This window comes from Melopsittacus undulatus, chromosome 5, assembly GCF_012275295.1.
Source record: "Melopsittacus undulatus isolate bMelUnd1 chromosome 5, bMelUnd1.mat.Z, whole genome shotgun sequence".
NCBI lineage: Eukaryota > Metazoa > Chordata > Aves > Psittaciformes > Psittaculidae > Melopsittacus > Melopsittacus undulatus.
The window spans coordinates 18,385,187-18,398,316 of NC_047531.1; the positions used below are offsets into that span (position 1 = coordinate 18,385,187).

Consider the following 13,130-nt stretch of genomic DNA (forward strand, 5'->3'; position numbering starts at 1 on the left):
TCCCTGGACAGCCTGTTCCAGTGCTTGACAACCCTTTTGGTGGAGATTTTTTTCTTAATACCCAATCTAAACTTCCTCTGGTGCAACTTGAAGCTGTTTCCTCTTGTCCTATCCCTTGCTACCTGGGAGAAGAGACCAACACCCACCTTGCTACAACTTCCTCTCAGATAGCTGTAGAGAGTGATGTCTCCCCTGAGCCTCCTTTTCTCCAAGTTAAAAAAACTCCAGTTCCCTCAGCTGCTCCTCATAAAACTTGCTCTCCAGACCCTCTACCAGCTTCACTGCTCTTCTTTGAATATGCTTCAGTACCTCAATGTCTTTCTTGTAGTGAGAGTCACAAAACCAAACACAGGGTTTGAGATGTGGCTTTACCAGTGCCAAGTACAGAGGGACAACAAATTCCCTAGTTTTGCTGGCCACACTATAATCTAAGTATCTTTCTGTAAATATAGTAATCTGAGTATCTAGCTGTAATAGCACTTCTAAATATTACAGTTCAATACCCTGCAGTAATTAGATAGAGCAGTTATATGACTCTTAATGTTGCCTGATAATAATTGCAATCTCCTTACAAATTGACACATACAAGTCATGCCATTTTCCAGAAGACTGGAAAAATGGAAATATAACCCCCATTTTCAAGAAGAGAAAAATGGATGACCAGGGGAATTACAGACCAATCAGCCTCACCTCTGTGCCTGGCAAAATCCTGGAACAGATTCTCCTGGAAGGGATGCTAAGGCACATCAAAAACAACAAGGTGTTTGGTGACAGCCAGCATGGCTTTACTAAGGGGAAATCCTGCCTGACCAATTTGGTGGCCTTCTATGATGGGGCTACGGAAATGACAGACAGGGGTAGAGCAGTTGGTGTCATCTACCTGGACTTGTGCAAAGAATTCGACACTGTCCCACACAACATCCTTGTCTCTAAATTGGAGAGACATCAGTTTGATAGAAGGACCACTCGGTGGATAAAGAACTGGCTGGATGGCCACACACAAAGAGCTGTGATCAATGGCTCAATATCCAGTTGGAGACCAGTAACGAGTGGTGTCCCTTAGGGATCGGTGTTGGGACTGGTCTTGTTCAACATCTTTGTCGGTGACATGGACAGTGGGATTGAATGCGCCCTCAGCAAGTTTGCCAATGACACCAAGTGTGTGGTTCAGTTGATACACTGGAGGGAAGGAATGCCATCCAGAGGGACCTTGACACACTTGTGAGGTGGGCTGATGCCAACCTCGTGAAGTTTAACCGTGCCAAGTGCAAGGTCAGAGCAATCCCAGGCACAACTACACGTGGGGCAGAGAAGAGATTCTGTGCAGCCCTGCAGAGAAGGACTTGGGGGTGTTGGTCAATGAGAAAATGAACATGAGCCAGCTTCAGTGTGCGCTTACAGCCCAGAAAGCCAACTGTATCTTGTGCTGCATCAAAAGGAGCATGACCAGCAGGTCAAAGGAGGTGATCCTGCCCCTCCACTCTGCTCTTGTGAGACCTCACTTGGAGTATTGTGTGCAGTTCTGGTGTCCTCAACATAAAAAGGACATGGAACTGTTGGAACAAGTCCAGAGGAGGGCCACAAGGATGATCAGGGGACTGGAGCACCTCCCATATGAAGACAGGCTGAGAAAGTTGGGGCTGTTCAGCCTGGAGAAGAGAAGGCTGTGTGGAGACCTCATAGCAGCCTTCCAGTATCTGAAGGGGGCCTATAAGGATGCTGGAGATAGACTCTTCATTAGGAACTGCAGTGATAGGACAATGGGTAATGGGTTCAAATTTAAACATAGGAAGTTTAGATTGGATATGAGGAAGAAATTCTTTACTGTGAGGGTGGTGAGTCACTGGAATGTGCTGCCCAGGGAAGCTGTGAATGCTCCATTCCTGGCGTTGTTCAAGGCCAGGTTGGACAGAGCCTTGGGTGACATGGTTTAGTGTGAGGTGTTCCTGCCTATTTCAGGGGAGTTGGAACTTGGTGATCTTAAGATCCTTTCCAATCCTAACTATTCTATGATTCTATTATTGCTTTGGGATGCAAGACCTTGTAGTGTGGTACACACTGCCACGCTCTTGAGATGTCCTCTGGCTAAACCAAAGTCTGGCATTTCATATAATTGTCTTGTTTTCACCTTAAAAAAGGGTTTGGGACTGGGCAATCAAAAAGGAACAGCAGGGAGAAAATGTATATTTGGCAAGTGTTAGCCATTACCTCCCTGGCAAGCAGAAAAAGGGTGTAAAATGGTTTATAACTTGGAAAAATACTCTCTCTAGTAGCTTGTTAAGTTTCTCCTTTGAAGTAGGTCATGAATGTGTATGAAATTAGGGCAGTGTCTAGATACTGTCAGTTAAAAATTACATTTTCATGCACACACAGAGGCACAGAGACAGAGCTGCTTCTTTCCTTATTGAGATAACACAGAAATCTCTGTTTTGTTATTAGACAGTTTACCTTGTACCATGGTTGACCTCACTATTGCTTTCAGCAGCTCCTGTTGAAACAGTAGTGATGGCTGATTGTACAGAGCAATATTGCCATCTCATTCCTTGGCACAGTGACTTTCAAAATGCAAAATATATGGGCAGTGGTATCCAGGAAGAAGCTGTTTTATGAGAACTTCTACATACTGAGAGGAAAACACGTGAAAGCTTTGAGAAATATGAATGAATCTCTGAAAAGGTCTTATCAGCCAGAGTTCCAGTCGATGGATTGGAAAGAATCCTAATGACTTCTCTTTTTTCACTGAGGAATTATACGTACACACTGGATGCTGATCATGTGATTTGTTATGAATTAGTAAACAAATTAAAACACATAGATGTTCCATTATATGAATTCATGCTAACATTGGTACAGGTATTCGCCTTGACACAGGCCTTCCTTTCTGTTTAGTTCTTTTTGAACGAAGTTGAACTTTAAACTCAAATATATACAAACCACCCCAATTCCAAACATTATACAAACAGTTAAGAGATATGGCTTGGCTTATTTGATTCTTGGCTATATCTACTCTTTCTTCCCCTAGCAATTTGACTGTGCTTTTTAATTTATTTCTGATTTTCTTTTTATCATGTGATATGCTACCATTTATTATGGAATGTGTGTTTTCTATCATGTTCAATCAGGTAATATAGCTAATGCTGGGAAATGACTCCAGGAGGTTCATCTTTCCATTGAGAATGTTAAAATATCATGGGACCTGGGATGCCATATAGAAATTTTTGAAAAATGTTCTATGGTTTATCTTAATTGCATTCATGCAGAAATATATCTGCTATTGAATTGGCAGGAATTCCTCTCAAGAAAATGCAAGTCCTGAGCAGAATGTTCCTTCTGACTTCAAGAAGAATCGTGATGGTAAGGGATCAGAGTTAAGTCTGTTATGCATGGTATGTTCTTCCTATTTGTACTACTTCTGATAATGTATTTGATTTAGATTACATTGTGTTGCATTTTAGATGAAAGCTCTTGGCTTACATATAGAAGACCAGTTTTTTCCTTACTGGTGTAAATTCTTCTGCTGAGCCCATAAACAGTATTCAAGTCTAAAATGAAAAAAAGAATAAAAGAAATAAAAAGCATGAAAGTACACTGTATTTTTTGTTATTAACACAACGAGAGTTCCTTCTCTGATAGGATTTTGATTCAGGCTCAGAGGAGAAAGTTATTAATTGTTTCTGCTTCTATTTCAGCATTGCATTATTCCAGTAAGACTAAAGAAAGACAATGCAGTTATGGTAAGTCAGGGTCTTTCTAGACCACTAAGGGGGAAGAAGAGTGATCACTTGAACAAATTTTTTGGGGAGGGGTTTCTGCATGAAAGGGATGAGTGCAGTGCCTGTGGGCTGTTATATATAAAAAAGAAAAATAAAAAGGATTCTTAAGTAGCAAGAATGTTTATGAAACACTCAATAATTGGTCTATCATGTTAAATAAGCTTCAAGCATAAAATTAAACATTGCTATGTATTCATGTTAATGTCAATTCATTCATTGATCCCTTGCCTCACTTCAATAGACTTTTGCTCCTTATTTCCAAGAACTTTAGCATACATTTTGTTGTTGTGGAATGATCTTTAAGCTTATATGGAGTTTAATCAGCCTTGTATAATGTCAGTTTTCAGCTCAGTGGTGGAGTTTTAAAGAGCTGCTTAAGAGATGAAGAGTTTTTCTAAAATACCTGCTTGTAGGAATATTTAAAGGGTATGTAAGGATGCTTAAAGTTTAAAAGTATATTTGTCTTTGGTGGGAGCAATGCATTCTGCTGCCTTCCTCATTGGCACATGATCTGAGTGGTTGCTTTATAAATGCAAAATAACTACTCTGTGGCAGAAAGACTTTTCTATCCACTGAGTCCCATTTCACCTCTGTTTCTCATCTCATGGTGCCTCCAGGAATTCCTCAGTGTCAGTCAGAGGCCAGAAATGCTCCTGGACTGGCTGACTGTCCTCACCATTCCAATTCCATGATATTTTATTTTGAAAATGCCTCAATTAGGTTTAGTTAGAAAATTCCTCCTATTTTTTAAGCTAGTAGTGAGACAACCTTTCTAGGTAAGGCACAGAGGATCTGGAGAACTCTTTATACTCACCTATAGAATTCTTTTAAATACCTTTTGTGCCAACTTACGCACCTCCGTTCCCCTGCAAGTCTAACCTTAATTCTGCTTTTCCACTGGAAGAGCTTCCTTTACATTTTAATCCATGCAAGAGAGTGCTGAAATTGCCCTGTTGCACTTCTCAAAGCAGATACTTCAAGGTAGAAAAGGCCCTCATAGAACTGCTTGCATGATTTATGCCCCTTCTAAGCTGTATTTGAAGCCACAAGATTTTTTGGATGTTACAGTAAAAGAGTTTCCTGGCTGGAATATTTTCTGAAGTACTCAGCTTTAAACCTGTACTGGAGAATATATATGAAAAACAACTTTTGAATGTGTAATTATGCTGTAAATCTGAATCCAATAGTTTGGATTAAAATATTTGTCATAAGTGGGTAGCTAGCAAATAATTATTCTCATGAGTGTCCTTTTTTTCTCCTAAACCCAGGACAATGAGTCAGTTGGCAAACACTACAAAATAAAGGATATATTTGAGCAAATAGGATTTGATTGTGGAGGTTTCATACACATGGAAGGAGCTGGAATTTGTTGATTTAGGAATTTTAATAAAACTTTCTTCCAGCTGTACTGCAAATGACCCCATGGGTCTAGATATCTCCATGTGACTTGTTCTCATGAGCATTAGGAATATGTCTAAGTTATTTTGATTATTATTGGCAATTGAACATGTATATAAACCCTGTACACAGGCTGGTACCTAAGTAGGTTATGAATTTTGGCCTGACTCTTCAAGTTTCAGTTAACCAACTGGAGCCAAGATCTCCCAGACCTAATCCTTGCATTTTCAAAGGCTTACTAAGACTTTGAGTTTTGTGACTTTGTCTGGAGTCATTGGGCATTGAATGATTAAAATCCCTCCAGGCTCTAAAAACTTCTATGAAATGCCAATAGAAAATCCATTAAGACCTTGCAGCAGGATTATCAGTATCAGAATAACCAGGCATTAAAAATCTTGTCACTGCATATGTTATCAATCTGCCAGAAGCTGCATGTTACTTAAAAATGTTCATACATTTCACAGTTTTTTCTTTGATGCCTTCTTGGAACAGATAAAGATACCCTATCTCATATCAGGCAGATCTTCACCAGTCCACAGTTGGACCTGAATCCTCAATTTAACCCAAAGATCAAAGAATACTATGCAGAAGTCCCATTCGACATGGTGACAGTGAAGATAGGAGCAGAACCTTCTAACTGTCGATGCAAAGTACATCTTGACGAGAAGAAAGGGCCAAGGTATGAGCAACAAAATATGAGTATAAACAATAAAATGTCATTAACTTTGGAAATATGTCAAAATATTACAGAATTGTTTTATGTTTCCTTCATCAGCTTCATTGCCCTTCTAAACACACTCCAGCACCTCAATGTCTTTCTTGACAGTGGCCCAGTATTCAAGACAGTATTCAAGACACAGCTTCATCAGTGCTTAGTACAGGGGACAGTCACTTCCCTAGTCCTGTTGGCCACACTATTTCTGATACAAGATATGATGCTATTGGCCTTTTTGGCCAACTGGGCACAAGCTGGCTCATATTCAGCTAGCTATCAACCAACAGCCCCTGTCCTTTTCCACTAGACAGCTTTCACCCACTCTTCCCTTAAGCCTGTAGCATTGCATGGGGTTGTTGTGACCCAAGTGCAGGTTCTGGAACTGAGCATTTTCGAAACGCGTACAGTTGGCCTTGTCCCATTGATCCAGCCTGTCCAGATCCCTCTATAGTGCCTTTCTACCCTTAAGCAGATCAACACACCTGCCCAACTTGGTGTCATCTACAAACTTACTGAGGGTGCACTTGATCCCCTCATCCAAATCATTGATAAAGATATTAAACAGAGCTGGTCCCAGTACTTAGCCCTGGGGACCACAACTTACGACTGGCATCGACTGGTTTTAACTCCATTCACCACCACTCTTGGAGCCTGGCCATCCAGCCAGATTTTTATCCAACAAAGAGTACACCCATCTAATCCATGTGCAGACAGTTTCTCCAGGAGAATGCTCTAGGAAAGCATCAAAAGCTTTACTAAAGTCCAGATAAACAACTTCAACAGCCTTTCCCTTTTCTACTAAGTGGGTCATCTTGTCATCAGCAAGAGTCCCAGTTTATCTATCTTTTAGAAAGTATAAATCTAGAAGACAGGGTAGAGAGCAAAGTTGTCACTAAACATCAGGTTTGAGCACTGAAACACAATCATCCATGATGTTTAATCGTTACTCTGATCTCTGGCACAGTTTTGGCTTTCCCAACCATCTCTCTCATAGACGGCATATGCCAGGGACAATCCCAATAGGTATTTTGGGCATGACTTGTTTTTTGATGTTCAGAGGGACAAAGAAGGTTTATTTATCTGGGTCAGGTAACTCAGAACTAGACAGCTGTCCTATTTACACACTAGACATTAGTGAGTGGATGAAAGGGAGAGCAGGGACATAAAGGGCCTATGCAACACATAGCATTTTGGCTGATTATGAAGCAGATGCTTTGACCTAAAATATCTGCTATTAACTAGACTGGACGGTTGTTACTGATCTAATGCCTAATATGCTTTCTCCATTTTCTAAAGGAAATGAGTCTTGATTTATCAATTCAAAAGAAGCTCCTGTAAAATTCTTTCACCCAGCTTTAGTGTTTTAATGTTAACTGCCTTGGCAGTCAACATGGATACATGTGAAAAAGCTTACTTCCTTGTAGAAGGAAAGTAGAATAGCAATATGTCATTTACACTGAAAAGTAAATATGCAGGCTCTGTGTCTTTCAGTATGTCTTATTTCCCTTCATTCACAGATTCCATGTCAGAATTGTTGCCACTGACATTGTTACCACTAAGTTTCTCTGTTGGTGTTTTCCTGAAAGAAATGTAAATTGTGACAAATCTTATTTTACACTGTTTTTTATTTAAAATCATATGTATTTTGAAAGAAAAAGAAAATGTCAGAAATAGATACCTCAAGGAGCAAGTAAATTTTGTCTGCCATATATAAAGCTGTGCAAATCTTTGTATCTTTAGTGTTCCACTCCTTTCCTGTTTTGCCTTCCAGCATTGCTAACTACCCACTTGGCCTTGGATTGAACAAAGTCATTGTTCTTGTAACAGATGACTCGCAACCTAGCCCTCAGGTTGTGAGCAGCTACAAAATCACAATATATCGAGAGGACCGCCCTAGTCTGCCTTTGTTTGATGACTACATGATGTGTGGGTTTGTGCAGGTATTGTCTCTGTATTTTTTTGCTGTGCAAATTAATAGTGAATTTAACTGGCTTCTGTTCATCCAGTGGGATACATTAGCATACATGGGCCAAAGTTGGTGTAGAGTAAGTTTTGGTGACATTAAAACATGACTTCTAAATGCTATAAATGTATGAAATACAGGATATAAAAAGTAAATCCAGCGTAAGTACCTGTAAGAGTTACTATGTATTTGAGAGCTCCAGGCTAACTAATCCTTACTTTGGTCAGCAAACCTTACTCATCAGAGAGCTGTTGTTTGTTTGCGAGAAAACAGTCCCTCTGTACCGTGCAGTGGGCCGAGAGCAGTTTTCATAACTATGTATCTATGACATTGGAGCCATCGAAATCCTTTTACCAGAAAAGTTATTTATAATGACAGTGTGTTTATCAGTGTTCAGGACAAATGCTGCTAGGTAATTTATGAATGAAATGTGTTTATTCTAAAAGACTGAAAAACAGGGGAAAAAAAACCATTGATGATTCCTTAGGAAGGGATGATTGTTGCTTACATCACATTTATCCAAATATAAGTTTGGGAATGCAAATAAATGACTCCTAAAAAATAACAGTCCTTAGGAAGCAGTGGGTCTCTCGGATGAAAAAAATGGGAGCTAAATCTGAATTAGACACAGAATGGGAAGAAAGATAATCAAAGAAAGGAGCAGTGAAGCTTTCTGTTCATGAAATTATGGTGTTAGTTTTTGTAAGACAGAAAACCTAGGACACACTGGAGCAGTGCTCTTTAGATTACAGAGTTTGAGCACTAAACTTTGGTACTTGATATGGTGGGCAAAGATAAGCCAGTTGATTCAAAGGGGAAGTGACATGGTAAATCATAATCAAAGGCTTTTGTCTATGGAATTTTAGGCAGATTAAAAGGTTTGGAAAATTAAAAGGCCCATTAAATGTGCTCCCTATTATTAGACCATCCAGGATTAATATATTTCATCACAATTCTGCAACCAGGAAATGGATTTTTAAAACCATAGTGTTGAAACTGTCATTCATGTTCGTGTCAAATGTTTAATTTATCTTCTTTGTGAAGATCTTTGTATATCAATACATCCTTTTTGTAAACTTTATGTCCCTACTCTGTTTTCTTTCTGTATACTACAAAAGAGTTTGGGAGACCAGGGTGGGAGGAGGCAGAGCATTTTATGTGATAGGACAGATCAAGAGGCTTTTTTTTTTCTTTAGGAGAAATAAGAACTGGGTCTTTAAAACAGGAGCCAAAGAGATTATAAATGTTGATAGGAAATTGTATGTTGACAATAATTATCTCAATCTGCAAATCAGAACTGTCAGATAAAATGCATGTAGTCGTCATGGCCTACTGACTGCTGATCCGCATATCTGATTATGGTGCTGTCTAGCTATTCTCTTACACTAATCTCACAAAAGGTCAAGGACTATCTTCTTGCTCTTTGTACTGGTTCAGCACTAGATGTAGTAGCTGCTACAGTAAAACAAAACTAACAAATTAATACCTAAGATTTAATTTCAGGTGTTTCAATTAGTATGAAAAGGAGAGCAACAATAGGCTGAGCTGGAGTTACATTACTGGGAGAACACACTGTCTGGAAAGATGTGAGGAAAGTTCCCCTTGTTGCTCATTTGGAGCATGTGTTTGGGTGTAGGAACAGGAATTCAACCTCATACATATCCTCCCACACTAGAGTTTACACTGTTGTTAATGTTTTATGATAGTATTTATGAGACTGAGTATGAATCTTTTGAAGCACTGCAAAGGCGAGGAGATCTAGAATGATAAAAATGAAAAGTGTTTTAGAAGTTTCTTTTGATTCTGCCCATCTATGAATAACTGCTCCCTACTTAACATAATTGTTCAGAGCTAGGGAGGACTTCAGGAGTTTAGAGTAAAAATGAGATGAAAAGCATTCTTGTGGTATCTAATGAGGGCTGTGAAGATACAGTATGAGATTCTAAAACATTTTTTTAGAGATATAAAGGCAAACTTATCAGAATGTGTTTCAAAAACAAACAAAGGCTGGAGCTAGAGATAGCAATGGCATTCTAACACATTCAAAAGCCTGTATTTTTTCCCTCATTTTTCCTCCTTGCTAGAACAGAATTTTGCTCATTATGATGTTTTTTATCAATACAAAACTCATGTCTTAAGTAGCATCATTACATTCTGCTTTTCATACTAGAGAACATTATGCACTTTTGCAGGGTTGGTTAATACACCCTGATCAATAGCATGAAAGCTTGTTCTCTTAGTAACAAGACACCTGTTTTAGGAGCTAAAGGATAAATACAGCATGAACTGATGGAGTATGCTTTGGGCACTTGACTAGGCACAACTGGGATCACACATGGGGAGAGAAAGGTCACTGACAGTGGTGTGGTCTTTCTCACAGAAGGCTTCAGTTAAAATTCTAATCCACTGATTTTTTTCCTGACTTGCTTTCATGTTTAATCCCATTAGGATATTCAGGTTTCACTGCAAGATGATACTATAAGGAAGGTTACAATAAAAAGACAGAGTGCGGGATGTTGTTTCCAGTCTTCTAACAATTCTCATGCAGTTGAATAATCCTGGATTAATTTCAAGGCTATGAAGTTAAGAAGTGTGTCATTCCAAGCCTTGCAGCTTCTAAAAGGGGAAAAAAATATTGTCTTCTCAACTTTTTGATATCAGTTATAATATCCTCATTACAACCAAATTAGTAAACTGTGGCATCACCTTAGCACCTTCAGCAGCTTTGGCTGCTTTTTATTGTGGGTTCTGTATTTTGACAGTATTGCTTGGGCTGCAAATGGAGAGGTTATTGGTTTGTGCTTTAACTTAATTTTGTGCAGTTGTTGACAACATTCAAATTAAATGTCCTTGAAAGAAGTGCCATTTCATTATCACCCGTGAAGCTGTGATACCAAGATAGGCAAAACACAAAGCAAGCAGAAAAAACAATGAGCCCTTAAGACTGGGGTATCAGGATTACCATCACCTGAAAGATCCCAGACTATGTACACACTGTCATAAAGGAAAAAATATTTTATTCATTCTTGCACTGCCCGTTATCTTAAAAATGCAAACATTTATCTATGCCTCACTTGAAATGTGTGGATGCTCTTTGACTGTTAAGCTTTGCAATCATGGAAAGCAACTGTGCCTTGAGAATCTTGTTTGACACTATGAACTTTTGTGCCCACAGTGTCCTTGCTGCCACATGTTTTTTGGTGTTTGTTTTTTGTTGGAGGTTTTTGTGTATTTTTTTCTGGGTTTTTTTTTGTTTGTTTGTTTTAGTAGTATAGTCATTTGTTTGTTTTTGCACTCGCAATATGAGTGATGAGCTAATATGAGCGAATATTATACTTTATAGCCATATCATTATCTTTGTCTGTGCATTTGCACAAAATGTGAAAAGGCTCTTTCCAGAATAGTGCAGTGCAGTGCAGTGGGCTGATGCTTTGGCTGTTCTGCAGGTTTCTCAGCTCTGAGAGAACAGACTTACAGAAGAGCTTTAAAAACGTCCTTGATTTTTATAGAACGCCTTATTCTTAAGTACTATTCTCCCTTATATTTTTATTAACTGTTTCATTGTATTAATTTCCTAGAGTCCAGATAGCATAAGAAGTCCAACAGAGCTGATAATGAGATATGATAATGAGATACTGGTATAGCATTGCTGACTGTGTAATGCAGCTGGCAGCAAGATACTGACAACAAGATACCAGCAACAAGATGTTGATTTCTCTTTCTGTCTACTAATCTTCCGTGGATGAAAAAACAATTAAGATCTAGGCCTAATAGCATAACTATATTTAACTTTATCTTAGTCCTTTAAAGGTAAAGATAAAACCCTTCAGAAAGAAAGAATTAAAAAAAAAGAAGTAATTTCATTTCTTTTGTTATGTAAGATATAAGAATACTTTGTTTTTCACCTCAAGTTATGAGTTTCCCAAGCAAAATCAAATGTTCTTACTTAATTTTAAACTGTTTACTGTTACAGTTACACCTTTCAGACCAGACAGTACAAGTAAAACTTATGAATTATAGAAACATGAGTTAATACTTTGCCTAGTGCTTTCATGCAGAGATTGCAAAGAACCTTGGAAATATTATATAATGTCCATAAAATAAAAAGAAATAAGAAAAGCTTAGGAGAGAAACAAAGACTTTGTCCCGCAGTAGGACAGGCTGGAAGCACATTAGTCTCTTCTCTATTTCCCACCCATCTCTTCTGTCCTTAGGGCAGTGCACATGCCATGTGCAGACTCTCAGGCTTTGCAGGGCTTGTTGTGGCAGCAGCTAATACCTTTGCTAGTTCTGGGTTTGACTTGCTTGAAAACATGGAAAAGCGCATCTCTGGAACTGAATATACAACCTAATTATATCAGCAACCAGGCTGTATCTTATTTGCAAAGTTAGCTCATATCTTTGTCAAAGAATAAAAGAATATCCATGTAGGAGCAATAATGCATTCTTTAGCCTTCTTAGATCTAGAGCTGGCAAGACTTTTATTCAGTTGTTTTGATTTTTTCAGAAAGCAACAGAAAATGCTACAAACTAAAAAAAAAATAAGTTGAGTCCAATTGTTGCAGTTTTTATTTCTTTTTTTTAAGCTTTCTGATTATGAGAAAAAAATAAAGAAAAGCATTTGCTTTCTTCGAAAGAAGATGTTTTGATTCAAAGAGTGTTACTTGATAAAAGAGATTAAAATTCAGAATTTATATTGGCACAGCTGTTAAGCTAAAGATTTTAGCTATTGTGCAGTCCAGAATACTAACTGTTTTCAAGGAGGGAGTGGCTGGGACAAACAAAAAACCCACTCATTGTTAGATCTGAAATACTCAACACTACATCCTACATTTTCTTCAGAAATACTGGTGACAGCATAATATGACAGTCATGTTTTCCAGGACCAATGCCAGCTTAAGCGTCCCTTTCCTTACACTCAGCTATGCATGAACTAGGTGGAAGAACATTTTTTTTAAAGGGACTAGTCTCTGGGATAAAGTTCCTAGCTTCTCCATGTGAGCACAAGCAAAGGGGCAGTTGCAGGGGCAGGAGTGAGCAGCTGGGTGCAGAACAGTGGCCATGGGTGCTGCTTAAGGCATCCTCTGCTTTCTTCATAAAATAAATTCACATTGAGATTTAAAGCTCCTGAGACTGAATACATATAGCTGTGCAGGAAGAAACAGAGACCTGGTTTCAAATGAGGAAGACCTTCATGCAAAAACTGTAGAAGGGATTTATGTGTGAAAACACACTAAAGACTAGAAGTGCACTAGTGCTAGAAGTACATGTGCATTGTTTA

The 13,130-nt window shown here is 38.6% G+C and overlaps 1 protein-coding gene across 4 annotated transcripts in view; it reads left to right on the plus strand.

Annotated features, from left to right (window-relative positions):
* The window catches only part of CPED1 (cadherin like and PC-esterase domain containing 1), a 157,436-nt gene that overhangs the window by 76,938 nt on the left and 67,368 nt on the right, over window positions 1-13,130 (plus strand). For all 4 annotated transcript variants that reach the window (XR_004080177.2, XM_031046312.2, XM_031046314.2 and 1 more), the window contains exons 14-17: window positions 3,287-3,354; window positions 3,690-3,734; window positions 5,664-5,850; window positions 7,658-7,826. Coding sequence is in view for 3 of the 4 variants with exons in the window: in XM_031046312.2 (XP_030902172.2) it covers window positions 3,287-3,354; window positions 3,690-3,734; window positions 5,664-5,850; window positions 7,658-7,826 (469 nt within the window). In the remaining variant the exon portion in view is untranslated. The remainder of the gene's footprint in view (window positions 1-3,286; window positions 3,355-3,689; window positions 3,735-5,663; window positions 5,851-7,657; window positions 7,827-13,130) is intronic.